Here is a 24162-nt window from a genome sequence, read left to right on the forward strand (position 1 = left end):
TGCGTTTTCCGAGTTCCTGGGGGTCCAATTGGTCGGGAAAGGGTCATACAAATCAATTCGGAGACGAAAGATTTTTTGGTCAAAAAAAAAGGAAGGTTAACCCCTTTGTATTTTTGGCGAAAATTTTCGCGATTTTGAAAAGTGCTGGAATAAATTCTTTCTGGCACTATTCCGACGTAATTTTGCGAGAGAAATCGATTGGGCGCAGTCTGAATACGCTGCGATCAACGCATCAAAAGTTACAGCCAAAAAACGAAAACCTGTGTTTTCGACATTTTTCAGCAGGTGCTTTTTCCTTCGTAATTTCTCTCCTGTTGGTCCCACGCTCTTTTCGCTGCGTTTTCCGAGTTCCTGGGGGTCCAATTGGTCGGGAAAGGGTCATACAAATCAATTCGGAGACGAAAGATTTTTTGGTCAAAAAAAAAGGAAGGTTTAACCCCTTTGTATTTTTGGCGAAAATTTTCGCGATTTTGAAAAGTGCTGGAATAAATTCTTTCTGGCACTATTCCGACGTAATTTTGCGAGAGAAATCGATTGGGCGCAGTCTGAATACGCTGCGATCAACGCATCAAAAGTTACAGCCAAAAAACGAAAACCTGTGTTTTCGACATTTTTCAGCAGGTGCTTTTTCCTTCGTAATTTCTCTCCTGTTGGTCCCACGCTCTGTTCGCTGCGTTTTCCGAGTTCCTGGGGGTCCAATTGGTCGGGAAAGGGTCATACAAATCAATTCGGAGACGAAAGATTTTTTGGTCAAAAAAAAAGGAAGGTTAACCCCTTTGTGTTTTTGGCGAAAATTTTCGCGATTTTGAAAAGTGCTGGAATAAATTCTTTCTGGCACTATTCCGACGTAATTTTGCGAGAGAAATCGATTGGGCGCAGTCTGAATACGCTGCGATCAACGCATCAAAAGTTACAGCCAAAAAACGAAAACCTGTGTTTTCGACATTTTTCAGCAGGTGCTTTTTCCTTCGTAATTTCTCTCCTGTTGGTCCCACGCTCTTTTCGCTGCGTTTTCCGAGTTCCTGGGGGTCCAATTGGTCGGGAAAGGGTCATACAAATCAATTCGGAGACGAAAGATTTTTTGGTCAAAAAAAAAGGAAGGTTAACCCCTTTGTATTTTTGGCGAAAATTTTCGCGATTTTGAAAAGTGCTGGAATAAATTCTTTCTGGCACTATTCCGACGTAATTTTGCGAGAGAAATCGATTGGGCGCAGTCTGAATACGCTGCGATCAACGCATCAAAAGTTACAGCCAAAAAACGAAAACCTGTGTTTTCGACATTTTTCAGCAGGTGCTTTTTCCTTCGTAATTTCTCTCCTGTTGATCCCACGCTCTTTTCGCTGCGTTTTCCGAGTTCCTGGGGGTCCAATTGGTCGGGAAAGGGTCATACAAATCAATTCGGAGACGAAAGATTTTTCGGTCAAAAAAAAAGGAAGGTTAACCCCTTTGTATTTTTGGCGAAAATTTTCGCGATTTTGAAAAGTGCTGGAATAAATTCTTTCTGGCACTATTCCGACGTAATTTTGCGAGAGAAATCGATTGGGCGCAGTCTGAATACGCTGCGATCAACGCATCAAAAGTTACAGCCAAAAAACGAAAACCCGTGTTTTCGACATTTTTCAGCAGGTGCTTTTTCCTTCGTAATTTCTCTCCTGTTGGTCCCACGCTCTTTTCGCTGCGTTTTCCGAGTTCCTGGGGGTCCAATTGGTCGGAAAAGGGTCATACAAATCAATTCGGAGACGAAAGATTTTTTGGTCAAAAAAAAAGGAAGGTTAACCCCTTTGTATTTTTGGCGAAAATTTTCGCGATTTTGAAAAGTGCTGGAATAAATCCTTTCTGGCACTATACCGACGTAATTTTGCGAGAGAAATCGATTGGGCGCAGTCTGAATACGCTGCGATCAACGCATCAAAAGTTACAGCCAAAAAACGAAAACCTGTGTTTTCGACATTTTTCAGCAGGTGCTTTTTCCTGCGTTATTTCTCTCCTGTTGGTCCCACGCTCTTTTCGCTGCGTTTTCCGAGTTCCTGGGGGTCCAATTGGTCGGGAAAGGGTCATACAAATCAATTCGGAGACGAAAGATTTTTTGGTCAAAAAAAAAGGAAGGTTAACCCCTTTGTATTTTTTGCGAAAATTTTCGCGATTTTGAAAAGTGCTGGAATAAATTCTTTCTGGCACTATTCCGACGTAATTTTGCGAGAGAAATCGATTGGGCGCAGTCTGAATACGCTGCGATCAACGCATCAAAAGTTACAGCCAAAAAACGAAAACCTGTGTTTTCGACATTTTTCAGCAGGTGCTTTTTCCTGCGTAATTTCTCTCCTGTTGGTCCCACGCTCTTTTCGCTGCGTTTTCCGAGTTCCTGGGGGTCCAATTGGTCGGGAAAGGGTCATACAAATCAATTCGGAGACGAAAGATTTTTTGGTCAAAAAAAAAGGAAGGTTAACCCCTTTGTGTTTTTGGCGAAAATTTTCGCGATTTTGAAAAGTGCTGGAATAAATTCTTTCTGGCACTATTCCGACGTAATTTTGCGAGAGAAATCGATTGGGCGCAGTCTGAATACGCTGCGATCAACGCATCAAAAGTTACAGCCAAAAAACGAAAACCTGTGTTTTCGACATTTTTCAGCAGGTGCTTTTTCCTTCGTAATTTCTCTCCTGTTGGTCCCACGCTCTTTTCGCTGCGTTTTCCGAGTTCCTGGGGGTCCAATTGGTCGGGAAAGGGTCATACAAATCAATTCGGAGACGAAAGATTTTTCGGTCAAAAAAAAAGGAAGGTTAACCCCTTTGTATTTTTGGCGAAAATTTTCGCGATTTTGAAAAGTGCTGGAATAAATTCTTTCTGGCACTATTCCGACGTAATTTTGCGAGAGAAATCGATTGGGCGCAGTCTGAATACGCTGCGATCAACGCATCAAAAGTTACAGCCAAAAAACGAAAACCTGTGTTTTCGACATTTTTCAGCAGATGCTTTTTCCTTCGTAATTTCTCTCCTGTTGGTCCCACGCTCTTTTCGCTGCGTTTTCCGAGTTCCTGGGGGTCCAATTGGTCGGGAAAGGGTCATACAAATCAATTCGGAGACGAAAGATTTTTTGGTCAAAAAAAAAGGAAGGCTAACCCCTTTGTATTTTTGGCGAAAATTTTCGCGATTTTGAAAAGTGCTGGAATAAATTCTTTCTGGCACTATTCCGACGTAATTTTGCGAGAGAAATCGATTGGGCGCAGTCTGAATACGCTGCGATCAACGCATCAAAAGTTACAGCCAAAAAACGAAAACCTGTGTTTTCGACATTTTTCAGCAGGTGCTTTTTCCTTCGTAATTTCTCTCCTGTTGGTCCCACGCTCTTTTCGCTGCGTTTTCCGAGTTCCTGGGGGTCCAATTGGTCGGGAAAGGGTCATACAAATCAATTCGGAGACGAAAGATTTTTCGGTCAAAAAAAAAGGAAGGTTAACCCCTTTGTATTTTTGGCGAAAATTTTCGCGATTTTAAAAAGTGCTGGAATAAATTCTTTCTGGCACTATTCCGACGTAATTTTGCGAGAGAAATCGATTGGGCGCAGTCTGAATACGCTGCGATCAACGCATCAAAAGTTACAGCCAAAAAACGAAAACCTGTGTTTTCGACATTTTTCAGCAGGTGCTTTTTCCTTCGTAATTTCTCTCCTGTTGGTCCCACGCTCTTTTCGCTGCGTTTTCCGAGTTCCTGGGGGTCCAATTGGTCGGGAAAGGGTCATACAAATCAATTCGGAGACGAAAGATTTTTTGGTCAAAAAAAAAGGAAGGTTAACCCCTTTGTATTTTTGGCGAAAATTTTCGCGATTTTGAAAGGTGCTGGAATAAATCCCTTCTGGCGCTAGTCCGACGTAATTTTGCGAGAGAAATCGATTGGGCGCAGTCTGAATACGCTGCGATCAACGGATCAAAAGTTACAGCCAAAAAACAAAAACTTGTGTTTTCGACATTTTTCAGCAGGTGCTTTTTCCTTCGTAATTTCTTTCCTGTTGGTCCCACGCTCTTTTTGCTGCGTTTTTCGAGTTCCTGGGGGTCCAATCGTCATCGAAAAAAAGTGTCCGAGATCAAAAACCTCTTCGCCAACAACAGACACCGCTAATTTCTTTTGATTGTAGGCGAAAATCCTCTGCGAGCACACCATCAAAACTTAAGGCCGCAATACAAAAATTTCCATTTGGTTTCAAACAGTTAGAGACGAAAAATTATAACATCATAGCTACAACGTTTCAGTTCCAGTTCAGTCTTACTTTATTCAACATTTCTAAGTACCAGTACAAGTGTTCGAGTATCAGTGTGTAGTAATAAACACGTTGGCAAATTGTGTCACTGCCAAAGACGCAAAGTGAAACAAAATTGTGATCGACCAGTACACAATAATATCACATTGTATTGCGTATCATATATTAAAATTAATTAATACTACTATATTCATTTTTCTGCCCTGAGAGTTATGAACATTCTCTCTCCTTATTCATATTTGCTCAATCATACCTAGAGCTAACGACAGGTGAAATATGGCATGATCATTCCATTTAGTCATTTCCTCATTCTGTACATGAATTATTTACTACAGGTGTATATAGGGTTAAAATTGTTAACGTAAAACAGCCTCACTCATCAGCGTCATTATATAAATAAATAATCCCTGCAAATCGCGCCGACCGCGTCAAAGTGTCTTTCTTCTAATTACGAATCACTTTTCCCCGACCCTCAATCGTCGTTTCGTCGCAGGTAATTAACGGCGATATGCTTGTGGATGTTTTCTTGCTCCATTCCGTATTTCGAAGATTTGTCTCCCAATAATTTTGAACTGCAACTGGCTGACGGGACACTGTATCACTGTATTCGTTGAATTTCACACGTAATGTTGAATGATGGACCGTTCGAGAGTGAGTGTTCCGTCTTTCAGAAGAAAGGTTGCATCAGCTGCGGTGTTCAACACGTGATCAGTTTATGAGCCAAATTTTCCTTGGTTCTTGCTTTGACTCTCCCCGCGGTAGATCTAAATCGTTACAAGATAATTATTATTTCAATTTCAACATAGAGCTCAAGTTTTGGGCTGCGGAAAGGTGCAACACACCTTTGCCAGGATACTACGTATGACGTACGATACTGCATTGTCTTTACCTTATGTAACGTGCATGAAAATGAATATAACATCAAATTCCATCGCATTTCCTCTGTATTTCCTCAACCGTTGGTCGTTCGCTGCTTCAGATCCTTCATCGCACTCCCGGAGTTCCAATTGGTCTGGAAAAGATCATACAGATAAATTCTGGGGGCCAAAGATTTTTTGCTTAAAAAAGTATGGCTATTCGATTGGGATACTTGGTGGAAATTTTGGCGATTTTGAATAGTGCTGGAATTGTGTCATTGATCCACTCTGTCAACGCAATTTGGCGAGAGGAATCGTTTGGGTGGAGTCTGAATACGCTGCGAGCAACGAATCAAGATTTACAATGACAAAATCAAAGATTTTCTTCGTAATTTGTCTGTTGCTGCACAAATCCATAATTTGTTTTGGTATAATTTTGTGAAATATAGTCGAGAGCATGATAATGAGACATTTGGAACATCGTAGGACCAGCAACTGAGGAAATACGAAAAAAATACGGAGAAAGTTTACGTTCTTCGCCTCTAATTACCAAGTTGCTGTTTGCGGTAAGTTGAGATAGTGCTGAATCATATTTCTCTTCAAAATGACGTCGATATAGCGTTTGAGGCTGTTTATTTACCTACTTTCCAGAATCGGCAAAAATATTTCTTAACACATCCGAACAGGTGAGCTCTCTCTTTTTTTTGAGTCAAAAAACTGTTTCACGAGAATTAATCTCTAGGACATAATTCATGAAATAATTTATCCCATTATTCTTCCAAATTTCCGTACGAGCATTATAAAATATTTTCGTTTTTCAATGTGTGTCGCAAACTTCTTGTATCATAAACAAGTCCTAGGAGTTTAAATATGATTCAAATATTATGCAATATTAGTTCCTCTTGTAAAGAAAGAACGCTTTTCTCCGTAATAATTGTTTTGATCTGTCTAGCTGTACGTATTAATTCTTAAAACCCTCTGTACGATATTTCCATTATCGACTCCGATGTCGCTACCAGCATTTCGTAATTGCGTTCATTCAATCATGGAATGTTTTTCATCCGAATATCGTCAATCGGTTAGACTGCTAAATGTTTTTATCATTTCACAGCGGAACTTGTCTGCAGTCGGAAAAGAAGAAAATCATCTTGATGGCGGAGGCTTCCGATTTAGGTTTCTGTTTTACCGACTTTCGTTACTCTTTCAAGGAGTTGACTTTTACCTTCGCAAATTCTGGGAGGGTAATTTTGCACGTTCGATGGTACGCGCGAAGATTACGCCTGACTTATCAACAATGATTATGAAATCAGTATTACGGTTTGTTGATCTTATCAATGCCTGCATAATATGCTTTGATTCTTAATATTGACTCGTCGTACTTTGGAAGGATGGCTATCTCGATATTGTCAAAAATACGATCTTCAGTTTTATGTTTCGGCTGTAAAATTTCTGAATCTCGAATGAATTTGCAGATAAAATTTAAATACATCCATTTTCAAAGAGCCAACCTTGACATGAACGGGTTATTACAACAATGCTTTTTCTGCTGGGAAAGTTTACTGAATTCACTTACGAGATTTTGAAGATCGATAAAAATCTGGAACGGGTATAGACGAGTCTCTTTCAGCTTTCGCTTAAGTCGTCAGCATCCGTCAAATATACCGGAATATAAATACAGTGTAAGCTCATGCATGAAATAGAACGAAATAATTTCATAAATCGACAAAGTATAATCGTACTTTCCGAACTCACGTTTGACCTTCGGAAGCTTTTCAAGCTCAAATTATACAGGAGACAAAATCCTTAAAGCTTGCTTCGGCGGGTCGTCTGAGCCCCGTAGGCACGTGCCTTAAATTTCATGTGACACGAAGTCTGTCGGGTATAGGTTTTTACTCAAAGCGGGTGAAGCGACGGGGAAAAAGTATTCCGAGATAAAATCAAGAAAGAAACGAGATGAAGCGTGAGAGACTAGAATGAAGGAAATTCATATACATAGAAAAGCTCCGAGTGACGTCGAGCATCCCGGCAGTGCCGTAAGCTCCGGTATTAAGGTTAACCCCCGGTGAGTTTTGGCCGAATATTCCCCGCGGCGACGTTGGAATATTAATATCACGGCGTTAAATATTTCGCTTGAATCCTGGGTGACTTTGAAGGCAGCGCTGCCTTGTGACGTTTGTGAAATAGCCCCGCATCATAATCCACTGCGAAATCGTCATAGAAACGAAAACGCGCTCCGCGGCTGCTTTCGCTGTGTAACACTGAATAATCCAGAAGGTGAGTGGTAATTGCGGTATAATTTTTCCACCGGGAAGAACGCACACCGGCAAATTAACCGCTGCCCGATACTTATTTAGTGACAATTCTGCCCTTCGGCTGGTGTTGCGTACCTGACCTGAAAGCAGGTCGATGCTCACCGCCGTCGTTGATCTATCTTCTTCTCCTTCGGGAGTAAATCGAGAAAGAAAGATGAACTTTGCTCATGCAACGCGGATAAACGACGTGGAGAAATTTTGCTCGAACAAATAAAGCACAGTGTATGAACGCCGCCTCGTCATTTGCTTTTCTACCATAATTTCTGTGCTTGGTAAATTGCGCCGATAATTCTCAACCGCGCGTTGTCGGGTGTTGACATTGCCTCGTTACAGCGCCTCCGCTATTTCTAATTTAGAATCGTAGATAACGACTCGACACAGGCGTAAGGCATTGAAATATCTGTCGACTAGGCGACGTTAACCATGCATTTGCTTCAAGTCACGGGAATCATATAACCGAATGGAAACCCCCCGGCAGAGTTACAGTGACATAAAACACATCGTTCCACCGCCAGGAATACTTGATCATCTGGATACATGGTTACTATACGAATATGTCCGATGTGAATGTTTCCTACTTGAAAACGGGAGCACTCACCGTCTGTTATACTTTGCCTGAAAAATATCTTTCATACATTCAACCCACGGAATATTTAGCGTACGAAATGGAAAATTATTTCATCAAAAAAATACGGAGGCTGAAAATTCCTCTCACGTTTTCACCGTGCGTCAAGATGCTGTGTTTTAGGCTCCCTCTGAGCGTTTAAGGTTTGATCACAAAACGTCGACTCGTATGCGAGTGTTGCATGAATTCCCCGGAGTCTCCATCTTGCATTCACGGTGCTCAGAATGGTAAGTACCCAACAACAAGATGGAAAATAATACAAAAAATGTAAAAAGGGAAAGCGTAATCAGCAATAAGCCGAGATGATGTTTCAGCGTTTCTTCGTCAAACAATTTGGCATTTCTCAAACTGAACGATTATTCGCGAATCAGTGCTTGTACGTCTGATGACAATTTACTCTACGGTCGAAAATCAGCTGTAGGATAATTTTGTACTTACGGGTAATTCAGAGATCCGTAGCTCCGATTAATTCCACCCCATGTGGCTGCTCACAAGCCGGAAACAGTTAGTCCGACCACCCTGCAGTATCCGCTTCGCGTCCATCATGCAGCCTCAAATTTCCCCCAAGGATTTTCCTGCGTGGCTAATTCCCGCGGGTTTGATTATCAAGACTCTAATCGCGCGAAAGACGAGTAGAAAATCAAGATTTTTCTTCGCAACGTTTAAGTAGGAAATGATTTTCACGCTCGTATTATCTTTATTCCACCGTTGTTTTCGTAGCTGACATTTTACTCGCACCGAGACCATCTCTCAACCCGTAAAATACGACAACGCAATCACCGTCTGGATGTATTTATCTCTCCACGGTTGGGTTCTCCAATTTTCTACGTGCAACTCGGAATGTTTTCCGAACGGCTATGTCGTCTACCATCCACCGCAGTCGTCATTTACCTCATACTTACATGCCGTCGGTGTTTGACGGTGACATTTCTATTGGTTCCAGGATGTCTGTATTTCAAAAGCGTTTCCAACGAAGCTGTTCAATAACTCCTTGCGCCTGTACGACATGCGGGAACGAGCAGCGTGTGTTTGTTCGTTCGTTATTTTATTTTTAGCAAACTAGTCGACGTTGACGACGATCGCAAAAATTCCGGATCGAATATCGTCTGCAAACTCGACCAGCAGAGTGTAATCGAAAAAAAGCTTTCACTCGAGTACACTGTAAAACAGCCGGATTCCACTCGGGGAACAAGACTGGGTCACAACTCGGGACTGATTAATTGCATTCCCTTGTACCCACATGTGTGTACCTACTCACTTTTCTTGGGCCCCCAGGTGGTTTCAGATTGTTGCGCGGATTGCCAACCGCGGTTTTCCGTGCAAGAAGAAAACGAGAAGCTTGTTGGCACTTCAAAGCTCAGTTTTTCAGCCCCTGAACAAGGGCCAAATCCTTGGGATTTATTAGGCGCCCGTTCTCTCTTGGCTTCGGAAATGAAGGTACTCTCCACGGCACACTACAGTGTTCAAACACGCACTCGGACTCTATATGGCACTGTTCACGTGTCTGCATGTAATTGAATCTACCTGCCTATCGTCAACAACAGCTGACAAGAGTTTTAAGTAATGCATAAGTTTGGCAAGAGATCGATCACTGGTACATGGATGTTGGAATGATATTTTAGAGCGAAACGCACGAGTTTGGCATATCCTCGGCTTTACCAGCGCGTGAACCAATCTCTCAAACTTTTCTCGAACCACTTGATACACCCGCATTCAAAATGATCTTAACGCTCGTGGGTGAGTGACGCGATGTCTTCGCTGTACTGAATACATCGGAGAACTACCATCGAGGAAATACGACGTGCGTACCGTGTGGTAGGAATGAATTCAAACCCGTTGGGAACATAGGATGGAAGGATGGCAGCTCGGTGGTGTAGCAGATTAATTTTTCATCCTGTCTAATGCCCAGGAACTTGTCCATTAGCCATGCTAACCGCTGTGATATAGTCGGCATGGTTTGGCTGAGAGAAGGTTCATTTCGCTACAGTCACTTGTGGGACTTCGGAACGGTAATTAGCTAATGGACGTCGTTAAAGATTGCCTGTCAACAACCTCACCGTGATTCGATCTGTCGCGGAAATGTGTTTTGGAAGTTTGGTTATCCCAGATTCGCTTTCGTTACCATGTTTTTTATTTTTTTTTATTTTTTACTACGTCCCGATAATCGTCACGTACAGAGGGTGGAAACAATGCTCGGACGAAATTGGGGAGACTGTTTCTCCGGGTTCGAGATCCTAAATCATGATCAACAGTTGAGTAAATTTATCAAAGTGAGATTAAGCGGTATTAGAGTAGGGTGAGACTCGAACCACGACGAAGATCTGACCCTTGCTATTCGCGAGAATATTGTATCAGCACGAAATGGCAAACTTCTTCGTTCCTTGGCGCTCTCGGATGATGATAATGGTTTGTAACAGGCTAATCGAATCACGCCTCGTTGTCGAGTAGTCTAAATAAAACGTAAAATCGTTTCGTTCCCGGTGTAATTTCGGTATTTCCAGCCCTGCGGATCGATTCCTAGCAGCGCTTCTTATTCGCTATCCTCAAAGTTTGACGTACCGGAAGTTTTTTCACCGAAAAGTTCTGAGATGGGGAAAAGACGGAAGGTTCAACGATCTATCAAAAGTTTCCATTCAACATATCATATCGATCTATCTATTTACTATATTATTATACACGTACCCGCCTCTCGAAGAGTCGAAAATTTTTTTACACGATTTATCGAATGTAGGTGAATACAAAGCTTTTCTTTCTAACGGGAGAAGGAACTCATTGTCCGCTATTGTTGCGATACGGTTGCGCGGTTTTACAAACATTCGGGGACTTTCGTCATTTTTAACACGACGGCTTAAGAGATGATAGAAAACGGGAAGTCAGGGAAATTTTTCTTATCTCGCTTTCGAACGTGAAACATGTGAAAATTTATAACAGTTTATTTATCAAATTGCTGGGAAGAACAAGCCGTGGTGAGTTTGTTCGGGATCCGTAAGGCGATGAACATCACGATGCTCAATCTTAATCGTGACTCACATTTTTATTCTCTGCTTTGTTTCGCCCCGTGCAGCGACGTCAAGATTCTAGTCGAGGTGAAAAATACGAGGAAAATTGTCTCCCCTGATCTCGCGGTAATGGTCCAGGCGCCGGCAGACAAACAGGCAAGCAGGCAGGCACGCAGGTGGGCTATGGGAGTTAATATTGATCCAAAACCCGGGAACCTGGGTTCGAACCACGCCTCGACTGTGGTTACCTTGCCACTTCACCTGACAGCGACGTCCTCCTTTGTCCAGCTGTCCTCGGAAAATGGAATTCGACTCAGATTTGACTCGGGAAAACCATTTCGAACCGGAACAACCTCCGCCCAGTTCTATTATGGCGTTCGAAAATTCGGTGCGTGTCAAACTGTCGAACGGTTTTTTGTTTTCGATAGTTTAATGGGATTCATTCTTTTTATGCTTCCTGAATTTATGCGAATCGCGCGGGGTATCTGTTTCGAAATATCAAAGACAGATCGAAGTCCCGACCTATAGTTAAAAATTACCATTCGATCCGCGTGATTTCATCGTCGAAGACAAACGCAGCGAATTATTTCATAATTTATAAATTTACTGCACGTGTGTTTTTTTCCGACGATCGATTGCGGAAAACTTTTTCTTCTTATTGTCGTGGGGATTACTCCGCAAAAATTACACAGGTCCGGGATCAAGGTGGGAGACATTTGTTCCTGTAACTATGTAGATATATGGGTAATTCCATTGAACTCTATATTTCTGATTTTGTTTAAAGGATTTTCTGCAATTGTCTCAACTATGACACAGTGCCTTCAATTTTTGACAGATTTTTTATCTAACTGCTCAATTATTTATAAATACCTCAAGTGATTTTGAAAATGACTTGTTCTAAAATTTACAAAAACCGTATTTTTTTCCAAATATTTCAAGACCGAGTCCATGATGGATAGATTTTTTGATTTTTTTTTCTCAACACTATCAATTTTTTTTGTCAACTAAAACATTGTTTGACCGGTTTGAAAATTTCCAAAAAACGTTCCGTATGCTCGTTTGATGGGAATCTGTTGGGTTCCATTCCAACTGTTTCATATTTGCAACAATTGCAGAAAAAAATTCAAACGAAATGAAAAATGGTGAAGATTAGACGTTGGTCCGGTTCGCATGGAATTCCTCACACACACGAGCTGCGACAGAATTTACTTTGCAACGATAACGTTTCCTGCAAGCTCGTTCACAAGCGAACAAGTACCGGAAAGCTCGGTGACCGTTACATCGAGAATTCGACTTCGCTTTTGATCCGCTATGTTGATATTGTGACTGGACAATCGCTGTTTGATCACTTTGGAAATGAAACGTGAATCTCCAATGACAGCTCGACGTTAATTAATCGTCGAAGCTTTGGACGGTGCAGCTAATTGACGACGAAAAAGACCGGGATTAATTAAACAGCGAACGCACGTTGCTGATTTGTAATTTGTAATCGAAGTGTATTAATTTAGATTTAACATTAATTCCAACGAGTGCAGCGTCAGATTCGGCAATGCTTGCAATTTCAGGCAAAACTGCCGACTATATATTTCTTATCGATCGATCTAATTCTAACTAATCAACTACTGCACGCCGCGGTAATGCCTGATCAAATATTTGCGTTCAATCTAATTTCGGTAGCTCTCACTTTCATCGTTGCACACAAGCTTGATTTTAATTTACGACGTGAAACTTCCGACACCCTACCATAACATTCGTTAAGATAATTCAGGGGGCGAAACGCTCACCTGTTTTTAAGCCTAATACCCGTGAAAGTTTCATATTTGTAACTTTGAAAAATGTCTGTCTAATTGGGCAGGAGAAAGGCGATGCTGTGATTTATCGGGATGCCTTTGAAAGGGGATTTTTTCCTCCATCCGAGTTTTGAAAGAAACAAACTTTGAACGCACGATCGGATGATCTATATATCGGGTGAAAAAATACCCATCTTCGTTGAAAGTTCTCCCCCATTTCAGCATAATACGGCTGGAAATTTCGCTAACAATATTTTGTTTTCTTCTTCGTTGACTGTTCTTCCACAAACTTGTTTGTTTCAATTTTATTAAATTTTTATTTTCACATTTTCCACCCTCGGATGAATCGCCTGATCGCCGGGTGAAAAATTTTACACAATTGTTTTATTTTTGTTCACATCATTATTTACAAATAACGATGTGATTCCTTTTGACACTGGACTGCGTATCGAGTGTTTGAAATATCGAACGCACTTGCCTATGAATTTCTTTTCTTTTCTCTTCTTACAGTCTGGTAGACTCTCAATGTTTGAAAACGTACCAAATGTAAAGGCTCGTTTCTTATAACGAGGGTCGGCACCGAAGAAATTGGTAAAAAGTAACAAGGAAACGGTACGAAAGATTTCTCTTTCAAATGTATAAAAGTAAAAAAGGTGTATCGAGAAGTTTTGACCCTTCGCCTCATCCAATACGCCAATCCAATTTCAATCCTGACACCAATGGGCTTGCTTTCTCTTAACAAAAAAAAAAAAATGTTTTACGTGTTTCAGAAATTGTAAGAAAATGTGACATTCAAGCCAACATTTAGCAGGATTATAGCTGCAAACACAATATATTCTAGCTAAATTTTTTTAATATCAGTATAATATAGTAACCACTATTGACCGTTTTAAAAAAAGGTAGTAAGATAATTAAATGGGCATTGCGATTACGATCGTGATGTGAAACTAAAGGAAAACGGTAGAAAAAGGTCCGATGTAGACAATTTTTAAAACAAGTAGAAGATGTGAAAAAAAAAAAGAGTCGCGACGACAGCCGACTCCCACGCAAATTAATATTGTGCAAAACTTTGCTCAGGTGGCTAATGGAGCGCGATTATCCTCCGCGTTTGTCGCTCTGGTAAATATCGAAAAGCTTCGGGTGAAATTTTAAATTGATGGCTGGGGGGCGGTAAGAACGGTTACCGCAAAGGGGAGGATCGCTAACGTCACAGACCTTATCTCCAGGACAAACTTCGGCTCACTCGGAGGGCCAACTTTACGCCTTCGTGGATCTTCGAGGCCCTAATTGGGCTTTAATAAAGCACTCGAAAGCTAACGGGTGATCATAATCGGTAGGGTAGTGGAGGAAACGGCTCGCGGTTCGCAGAAAATTTGCAAAAACCGTACCGATTTTCGCACGGAGGGATGAGCTTTGAGAATCATTTTTCCCCCGTTGTTTTCATTGCATTTGCAAAGTGCAAATACTGCGACAAAGCGAAGCGATGCAGACTTGGACGGATTTGGAGAGACAGACAGAGACGGCTCGCTTAATGCTCGACGAATCCAAAGTTGGCCCTTCGGATCTGGAAGTTGGCCAGTTGATATCACCCAGTTGCTGAAACCACCGCGCTTCAATGGCTTAGCGTTTTCAATGATTAAATGCGACGGTACTCCGGCTATTCATACAACCCATGCATGCATAGACGTCTCCCGTATACGTACAACGCCTCCGATTCCTCAGAAATTCCGGAAACGTTTCAGAGATAATTAATTCCCCATTGAATTGAACCGTGTAGTGCGGTGCGTCTATTACAAATTTTCAATCCAATTATAGGTGAAATCCGGTGAAATGGAATTGGAGTAAGACGCGAAACGAGACGACATGAAAAGACAGCCGACATCGATCGTTTCTGATGCGGAAAAATCGCACTTTTATGCATGCCGTTCCCTCGCAGAAAGTGCAATTCGTTATTTATTGCCCGGCGGACTACTGTTCGTTAGTTTTAATCGCGACTTTACGTGGATATATATATTTATATATATAATACGAATGGAGTCAGCTCGAGGGTGAGCTGATCCGGAAACATGGAATCAGACAATCGGTTAGTTGCCAGAAAGAGAAAGAGGGAGAAGAGAGGAGAATAAAACCACAGCGGGAACATGAAAGAAAAGAAGAAAAAATATACCGATGCTGGAGGAACGTTCCATGAGCTTGTGTAACGTGTCTAATGTAAGTACTTACGCACTCTACGAGTCTTGACACGAACATTCGTGGGAGCCAGAATTCATGAACTCAACTCTAGTTGGCAGTAGAAGTGGCGTTACAGTTTCTTTTTTCTTTATTCACTCTTCGTTGTACAGTATTTTATTTTGTAAATTCGATCTCTGAAATTGTTTTATTTTCAGTAAAAAGTAGTCAAATTTTTTTTTACCGGTAAGTATTCAAGGTTTCATTGATTATTACTTTGATTTTATTAAGTGATTACAAATCAGACGCGTATGAAATAAAAGCCAAGATATTCTGGGTCGAGTCACCGGATTTTCATGTCGCGTATTGCAGTAAAGTTTTTTCGATAAGGCGAGAATATTTTTTGCAACTGATTTATGGACGCCATACGATCGATATCGGCGTACGATTTGTCGATCGGTAGGAAATTAATTGATTCGGCCGAGCAGCACCTTTTACTGTTTTTTTTTTTCTTATCTTTGACACGCGCGAATCGATTTTATCGTGAAATGTTCAATCAACGAATGCGAAGTAACCTTCGGGTGAAATTAATTTTGCGTAAGCAAATCGAATCGACTGCTGACCAGCCGGATGGTGCTGATCGGTTTAGGTTCAACAGTGATAACAAAAGATGTGAAGTAAATGCCAAGAATTTGTGAATAGTGAAACTGTAACTTGGTTGTAAATTTGGATTTTCAAAACGTTTTCTTTAAGTCGGATTGATTTCGTTTGAAAAAATTGCAGCTTTGAGTCATTTTGGAATAATCGACGAAATGATCCGCTATTAATTTTGATCGATTTCGCTGAAACAGTTCGAGGAAAAGACTTGTCAATTTTATCAAATCATTTATTAGACAGTCAAATACAGTGAGGCACGATTAACGCGTGCGAAAAATCCAAACACAGTATGGCTTGGTTTAGAAGACGATCTTGGATTCCAGTATTCATAAACGTTTAGAACCGTCTACGACCTGAAATTTAAAAAAATTTTCGTTACTATATATTGTCTTCATTGCTGTTTGTTTATTTACTTATTTATTTTTTTTCCATCAACGGTTAATCGAAATTTCGGCCTTTCATTATTTTCGATATCATTATTCTTTACGTTATCAATTACGAGTGCTTCGCACCTCGTGCTCAACGCATGTAATGGTGGAAGCTATTTGGTCTTACAATTTTATCTCCAGCTTCGAGATTTATGTTTTCTGCGAAATCTTGGAGAGCCGCTGTGATGTCGTCCAGCAGCTTCGCGACGTTATTGAAACCGATCTTCTCTGTGGATTGACATTCAAAATTCGTCGATTACTCGTGAATGATATTTTCAAATGGTTTGTGATCGGTTAAAACCAAGGAGCCTCGATTCATATGGAAATCAAACGAATTATTTGAATTCATCAACGTTCATGTCGAGCGGTTTCCATCGATTTCCGCCTTATTATCTGTGAATTCCTGTTAATTCACCGTAATTATCAGTAATTTTCCAATCGGCAGAATCGATGAAAATCATCCAGAGCGCTGGGAAACGATTATAAATAAATTAAAACCACTCGACAAGAATAAAAGAATAAAATAGAATGTCAACCATTTTACTCACTGAGAAAAATTTCATTTGTTACAGTAACTAAGAGAATTCAGTAAAACGGGTATCGTTCGAATATGGAATTACTGTTTGAATATTGTTAGATATTCAATTATTTCGCTTACGTCGATTGACTTTCCGTCGTTTAAAAAAATATTCCAGTAATTTGTGTTCCCTTGATTTCCAAAATTCACGGCTCCCTTGAGTGCCGAATGCAGTAATAACTCACCGGCAAAGTCATGAATGCGAATCAGGCACTTGTTAATGGCGTTCGTAAGGTCTTGGATCTTGCTAATCACCAAGGACTGCAAATCTTTGCGAGTTGAGGGCTGCTTCTCCCTCATGGGAATTAAGGGCTTCACTGCGACATGTTCCGTACCTGGAACCAGGCGAACATATGGATAAATCTTACCGCGTCAACTCTGTAAAAAGCAGCTCTGATATATTTCGTTATATATTTTAATTTTTTTTTTTCTTCAATTATTATTATAATTTTCATTATTTTCTTCAGTCTTTTCAACCGATCAATTCCTCCTCTAATTTCATGCGCAGAAATATCGACCATGTTTTCGTTACCCCCTTTATGGCTAGCGAGTTTTTGGTGTTTCGAGTGGAGATCGGTTGAGATTTTGTTCGAATTGGCATCACCTTGTGCTTGAAGCACCGCGAGGCACAAAACGACGGAGCAGATTATCAAGAGTCTCATATTTATTCCTGTACGAGTTGCTGCTGCCTCCTTATTCTCTCACTTAACTCTGACGACTGAACCGACGTTTATCAAACCTTGCGGTTTATTATACCGTTCAACGTTTCGATGGCGGTGCTAGAGCCGTCAGTTTTTAACGGGCCGGAACCGTTCGGTTGTAAATTCAATTATTGTAAATTGTGTAGTTCGATAAAGAAGTCAAATATTAATCAGCGAAAATTCGTTTCAATAATATATATATACAGATATATTGTTATTATCGATCAAAAGCAAAAATTCATCGGATATAAGTTTTCCCTATAAACCACCCGTCTGCATTGTGACGTATGAGAGCGAAAGTAAACCGTGTTTCAGGGTTTTCGGGGTGAAAAAGTCTACGACACTTACTTGTGTTTGGAATTAGCAAGTGACAATAAATAAATCTTTGTTGTTAACCCTTTAATTTAACTTTAAAACGATACTTTTTAAAAACAGAGTTTTCCAATTTTCATACCCAAATGAAAAGCTTTTCAAACGATTTTATCGAGGGAAAACTATTTTTAGAGAGCGGTATTATTGTACAAGTTATTTCAAGATCTTTAAATTGAAATTGAAGAGGATATTCAAAAAAAAAGTAGCTGTTTCGGCGTTGCAGCAAATAAGCCTTAAGCCTCGAACACATGATCTGCGGAGCTTGGCGTTCGGCACACGAGGAGTGCTTAATCAGGGTGCACCACCACTAGCGGCGGCAAAAACTCGCGGTTTTTTCGTCGCTCGTTAAACAGAGGAATTAATTTTTCAACCTGCGTGTTTCCCAGCAGCGGCGAACCCTCGTTTGCAGTAAAACAATGTGGCATAGCCATGGCGTAGAGGCACACTCGGTCACGTGCCAAAGAGCAAGCAAGAAACGGCAAATAGCGGTCATCCATCCCACTCCAGGTCAGTCGATTTACTCTTCTTACAGTCGGCCGGTGCCAATTTTTGCAAACTGCAAAGAGCCAGCGCCGAGGGAAACGGAGCCTCGAATTTCGGCAGTGATCGAAAAAAGGAATTAACTTGACGCCGATACTGCAGATTGGTGTAGAATTACGCAAATGTCGATTTTTTGTCTCGAATAAGTATCGTAAATCCAAAGATTTTAGGAAAATACATGGCTCAGATTTATTAGGGTGATTTCTATTTTGAGCTTTTTCAAATTTTAAGTCGGACACTGCCGAGATTAATTTTAAATTAATAAATAAAAATCTACTCCAAAGCACAGATTTATATCTCAGTTCTAAATCCTCTCTTGAAAGGTCTGCGAAGTTTGCAATTTAAAATACACATATTTTTACTCAACTTTCAGTATGTATTTAGTCGCCGGACGAATTGTTTGCAAAACAAATCTGTTACTTTGAGAAATCAGCGAGCATTGATTTGAGGTTTTCCACGTCAGTTGTACCCGATTAGAATTTGACTTCTTTGTGATTTTGATATCAGAGGACAATCGACACGATCAAATCATGAAATCAATTCACGATGCTGATGTTAATTTTCATCAAATGTGGATATAATTTGTATATTTTGAACGGCAAACTTCACAGACCTTGCGACGCGTGCTTTTGAGGAGATTTCGATTTATTTATTTTGGAACCCAATTTCGGTGAGGTTTTCCAATACGGTTGAAACTCATGTGCATCTCGAGAAGAAATAAATTGTTATTTCCATTCTATTGTGATCGGTTTCTGCGACATATAACGATCCCCTTGACGCGGTAAATATAATCCAGAGGTTAAGCAACGACGTCTAAGAGAACGTTTTTAACAATCCTCTCACGAGTTTGCACCCTCGTTACGCGTCGATTCGATTTAAGGCTGGCGGTACTGACATCGAGTGGTGAAAGTCAGCGTTCGGTCAGCCATACAGACTATTCGGTATAAGCCTGCGGCGACGAAAAAGCGTTGTAATTATACCCAGTCGAGATATATTTTGGGGTTTGATGGAATCGGGGAGATTCAAGAAAAGCGACAAATCCTTGATCGAGGCTCTTAATTTACGTCTCTTTATTTATTTCGGGTCACGATAAGTACATTTTATTACTTTCGTGGTATTAAGATTGGTGAAAAACAATTTTAATTTCACGAGATGCCTGTAATTCATATTTAATTGAATAAATATTGAATGTGACTTTGCAAGGATAACAGTATTGTAGCTCTACGCAAATATACGATATCATAAATGATACAATAATTTCTCTTTCGTAAAATGAACACATTTATTATGAGAGAAAGAGTGAGTGATGTTCTGGTATATGGACGAGGTACTAAAAGACATTAAATTAAAATAAAAATTGGAAGGACGTTCGTGAAATATCAATCAAATTTTTTAAAAATATCTTCAGATTCGCATTTTATTCTCTTTCAAAGTTTGCCGCAACTCTACTGTATATATAGGTAATTCCGTGCGAACCAAAGCAACGTTTCACCTGCACCATTTTCGATTTCGTTCGAAATTTGTTCTGCAATTGTCCCAACGCTAAAACGGTACCCTAATTTTTTGAGATTCATTTTAGAAAAGGTTCTTTTCAAAATCACTTTAAATATCTATAAATAATTAAACAGTTGAATAAAATCTCTGTCAAAAAAAAACGAAAAAAAAAAAAACGGAACCGTTTTAAGAGACTGGAAAATTGCAGAAAATTTCGCATGATGGAATTCGAACTAAGTTTCTAACAGAACGTAAAACTTTTCCGAAAAAGCCAAAAGTGTACGTATAGTAACGTTATGTTAAGAAACATTCTTGATTTATCGCGCTTCGCTATCAATAACGGTTGAAAGTTTAATAGATTTGCCGATAGAAGCGGGGATCAAACATGACATCCAAATTCCCCGTCCAGATTAAATAACCCTCAACGTTTGGCGGGCGATAAATTTTCGGCCAGGTAAACCAGACTCTCGTTGACAAGTGTACGCCGATGAAAAAGGTAAAAAATAATGAATATTTGTCAAAACGTTTCAACGACGTCGTTACCCGATCAACGGTGTCGGACTTTTTGGTATAATACACAACGGGATCAGGGTAAACCGAACCGTGTGGTTGACAATAATTGCCGTCGCATCGATATCGTTCTCGTGTGTATATAATCGTCGGGTTCATATTCGAAACGATTTATTGGTACGCGATTTGATACATGGTCAAAGTAGATAATACAAGCAACGCATCGTCGGTCGTTGGCCGATGTCACATTTCTGTAACGGCCGTTTACATTTCTCAGAGCAGCGATTAAGCTCGCCGATTTGTCGATTTCGTCCGGCGAGTCCTGACAGGTTCCTCGTGATCGAAGGACCTTCGGAAGTTCTTGTGCACGAATTTCCTCACCTCGTCAGCGAGGGACGCTAGATTATAAAATCCGTAGTCTTCTGTGTACGATGAAAAGCGGAAGTTAATTATTACCGATCTTACACGAGCCCAAAGATCCACTTACTCAGCGCATCTCTCAGCTGTACGAGACTGTCCATCGCGTAGGACTTGAAGTCTTCCATAAAGGATTCGGCCGTTCTGGTCAGGACTTTTATCTGTTGGCTCAAGCCCCTTGTCCACGAATCGATGTCGGCTTCCAAATCGTTGCCGAAACCGAATATCCGGTGTCCGGGTTCGGTTTTATCCACCATTATATTCGACCGATCGTTGTCATCGTAGACGTGATAATTTGTTTTGTACTCAGCTGTGTTACAGAAATTATATCGATTGTATATAAATTGTGATGACTATTTTTTTTTGTTGGCCAATATGTAATCCATAAAAAATTCCTATCACTCTCTCTCTCTCTCTCTCTCTGTTGACTGTACTTGCACCTTTCAATTTTGTTCCAATGCGCATAAGACAGAATTTATTGTATTCTTTTTCAGCACTAACTACCATATAATTAGCATTAACTGTATCTACTCTTATTTTCTTCTAAATATACTCGATTTTAATTTCAGCTTGCGAATGGCTTGCCAAGGTACAACAAATGAATCAAATCAAATCATTACAACACAATTTCATACTTCTTTAAACTTGAACAATAAAATATCGTTCTAATCCAATCTAATGATCCCTTTGTAGCTGTTTTTATTCTTAGCTATAACTGCGTCGCTTCTTTACTCCTAAAATTGTTCTACATTTTTTTTATTCCTATATTTCCCTGCTATCTTTTTATGATTTCCACATTTTCTGGCAGACGTAGATTGTTCTTCTGTATCCGACTACGATTTTATCATCATCCAATCCCGCTATAGAAATATCGTAACGAACACGCTACCGACCGTCCATGTCTCTTTCTCTGTATAAGATCTACAAAGCAACGAAATTTTCAAGAACCAAAGAGAAGCAAATAAAATTTGACGTTTCTTCTTCACCCTTCCGGAAAGAGCAGAGGATATTGGTTGATACAACTTACCTTCGACTTGAGAGAGGGCGACGCATAAAGCAACGGTAGCGAATAAGATCTTCATTTTCGGTGATGGGAAGGGAGGGAAAAAGGAATGACGAAAGAAGGAAAGAACGAGTCCCTTTCCCCCGAATTCGACGCGTTTCCTATACACCCGGCACTCGGTTCTTCCGGTCCCTCGCTATTATCGTTATTTATATACGGATACTTGTTTATCGTTGTAAAATAAATCAGGTGCGTCCGGTTTGCGATACAGTTGATTACGTGTGTTTGAAATCTCGCACTGCAGACTAAGCCGCGAGTCGAATACGCCGGGTCTTTTAATACGTTTATAGCCGGTATCACGTTTCTGACTATCCAAGCAATATGACTAATTGCCAATGGAAATTGACCGATAAGTAGATCGGTTCTGATTTACAACCTAATTTTTACTTCCATCAATCATTTCCATTGCAATTATACTTTTTAACTCCTACGGTTGACGGGTCGATTCTTTCACGCGTTATCGCGCAGCTGTTGTAATTATTCAATCTTTAATTTCAACCTTCACATCCACAGCTCCTAAATCAATAACGAAGAATCATACAAAGCGTATTAAACCGGGAAGAAAATAGCGCAGGTTTTCAATATGAGACAAGAATAATTATAGGAAGTAAAAGGCCGTTTTGTATTGTACAATTTCTTCTTTTTTTATCAAAGGTCCAATTAATTCTCAGGATCGTGTGAGATTTTTGAAAATCGTTTCGAATTTCTCCCGCGTCTTATAGCACGAATTAATTTACAATTTCAAAATGGATGAGCATGTCGGAATAATTTTACGGACATGATCGAATCACCCCGAGAGTTAATTCAAACATGGAACTCGAATGACATCATGGGACAAATAAATATCTTACATTGTTGGTAAATTTTTGGCCAAGGGGGACGGGAGGAATATATTTTTCGCCAAATTTGCGAGGGTGTGACAAAATATTGAAGAAAATTGATTTTTGAATCGGGTAGGATGCTGTTCTTTAGAAAGTGAACGTATAGATATGATTCGGGGCATCATCCAGAGATAGAAAATCGGCTCTTCGAATAACAGCCTCCTTTTTGGCCAAGGGAGGATTTTTTTTCCCCGCGTCACAGCTTTGCGTGACTTCGAGAAAAAAGAAAAAAAAAAAAAAAACTTCTCAACTTTTTAGAGCACGGTTATTTCCACCGGGATTCGTCGGCCGTCTTGAATTCCCGCATCGCGAATATGCAGGGAAGAAGAGAGTCGTCCGATCTAAAAGCAAAGTTGGACTTCTGTTTCTTTGGCGTCACGTCGGTGAGAAAAATTTCAGTCATCGTTTTTTTTTTTTGTTTTTTTTTTCTCTTCATTCTCTTTGCACGCGAGCTTCCGCCGTTTAATCGCTTTCTTGACAAGAAGGATGCGCACTTTTTGCTCACGCCGTTTATCTCGAGACCCCGTCGAACCGGAAGTTCGTTCTCTCGATGCGAAGAACCGGAAATTCAAGCCAAATCTCGATCGTTACGATAACGCGAAACTCTTGTTTTCACGCTTCATTGACATTTGTATCAAAGATTTTCAACGGCGAAACGAGGCACGAAATACGCGAGAAATACGCCCTGCGAATTGTCTCGTTTTTTTATAGTAACTAAAAAATTTTAGTCGAACAGGTTCTCGCTGCAAGAACGTTTCGGTTATCGTTGGGATCGCAAGAAAACGCGCTGTGAGTAAATATTTATTCTAATTACAGCTGTCAGCTGTTATATTATTTCGTTAGCGCAATATCGTACACGTTTCTTCATTTTGTTGGTTATATTTTTTCAGCAAAAAAAATGGTAGGAGTTACTAATAATCAAAAATAATAGACTCTCTAGTTACAGCTAAAATAAACTGATCTTCAATTTCTCCTCATTACAACTGTATTCTTCGTTTGAGGTAGAAGAAATGAAAATAGTTAAAAAAAAAGTTTACATCAACAATTCGATTAAACTGAGGTAAAGACGCAAGAAAAAATTGTGCTCCGTGTGTCACGTGTATGATGTTGGAAAACTTGTTCGAAAAATAATGTTTCACACGTGTTTGGATGGTCGGAAAGCGACGAATCTGGCTATATTTCCTTTGGCAATCAGTTTAACGATAGCGATCGGTCGATTGATCACGGGATGAAAAGGCGTGGGCCGAAAGATCTTCGGACCAAAGTTGTTTCCTTTTGGGACTTTCCGAGGCTGTCAACGGACATGGAAAGCTATGTTGACACGCAACTTCTCGACGACGCTACGCGAGGTTGAAGAGCCTCGGCGATTATATGCCGGCTCGAAACTTTCCACTCGCGGGAAACTTCTCGTTCCAGGATATCCGTACGTAAGTATTTTCCCTCACCGTCGCCGAAATTCCATTTCCGAGAAATAATCTCCGCTGAGTATTCATAGCCGAATAATTTTCGTTCTAATTATAC

The 24162-nt window shown here is 40.3% G+C and overlaps 2 protein-coding genes across 4 annotated transcripts; both read right to left on the reverse strand.

Annotated features, from left to right (window-relative positions):
• Nucleotides 1-15871: 15871 nt before the first annotated feature.
• On the reverse strand, nucleotides 15872-17426 carry LOC124182514. Of its 3 annotated transcripts, none has more exons than XM_046569907.1 (4): nucleotides 17268-17426; nucleotides 16849-16998; nucleotides 16171-16314; nucleotides 15872-16011 (listed from the first exon to the last, which is right to left on the reverse strand). In XM_046569907.1, exons 1-3 carry the CDS (start codon nucleotides 17323-17325, stop codon nucleotides 16178-16180), a joined length of 345 nt encoding a protein of 114 aa, XP_046425863.1. In that variant the 5' UTR covers nucleotides 17326-17426; the 3' UTR covers nucleotides 15872-16011; nucleotides 16171-16177. The 3 variants fall into 3 exon arrangements, with proteins under 3 accessions (XP_046425863.1, XP_046425861.1, XP_046425862.1); XM_046569905.1 differs by having other exon boundaries at nucleotides 17196-17397; XM_046569906.1 differs by having other exon boundaries at nucleotides 16214-16314; nucleotides 17196-17395.
• Nucleotides 17427-19675: 2249 nt separating this feature from the next.
• LOC124182513 lies at nucleotides 19676-22017 on the reverse strand. The gene is made up of 4 exons (XM_046569904.1): nucleotides 21725-22017; nucleotides 20768-21007; nucleotides 20524-20702; nucleotides 19676-19994 (listed from the first exon to the last, which is right to left on the reverse strand). Exons 1-3 carry the CDS (start codon nucleotides 21777-21779, stop codon nucleotides 20566-20568), a joined length of 432 nt encoding a protein of 143 aa, XP_046425860.1. The 5' UTR covers nucleotides 21780-22017; the 3' UTR covers nucleotides 19676-19994; nucleotides 20524-20565.
• Nucleotides 22018-24162: the final 2145 nt, after the last annotated feature.

The sequence above is a fragment of the Neodiprion fabricii genome, chromosome 5 (assembly GCF_021155785.1).
Source record: "Neodiprion fabricii isolate iyNeoFabr1 chromosome 5, iyNeoFabr1.1, whole genome shotgun sequence".
Lineage (NCBI taxonomy): Eukaryota > Metazoa > Arthropoda > Insecta > Hymenoptera > Diprionidae > Neodiprion > Neodiprion fabricii.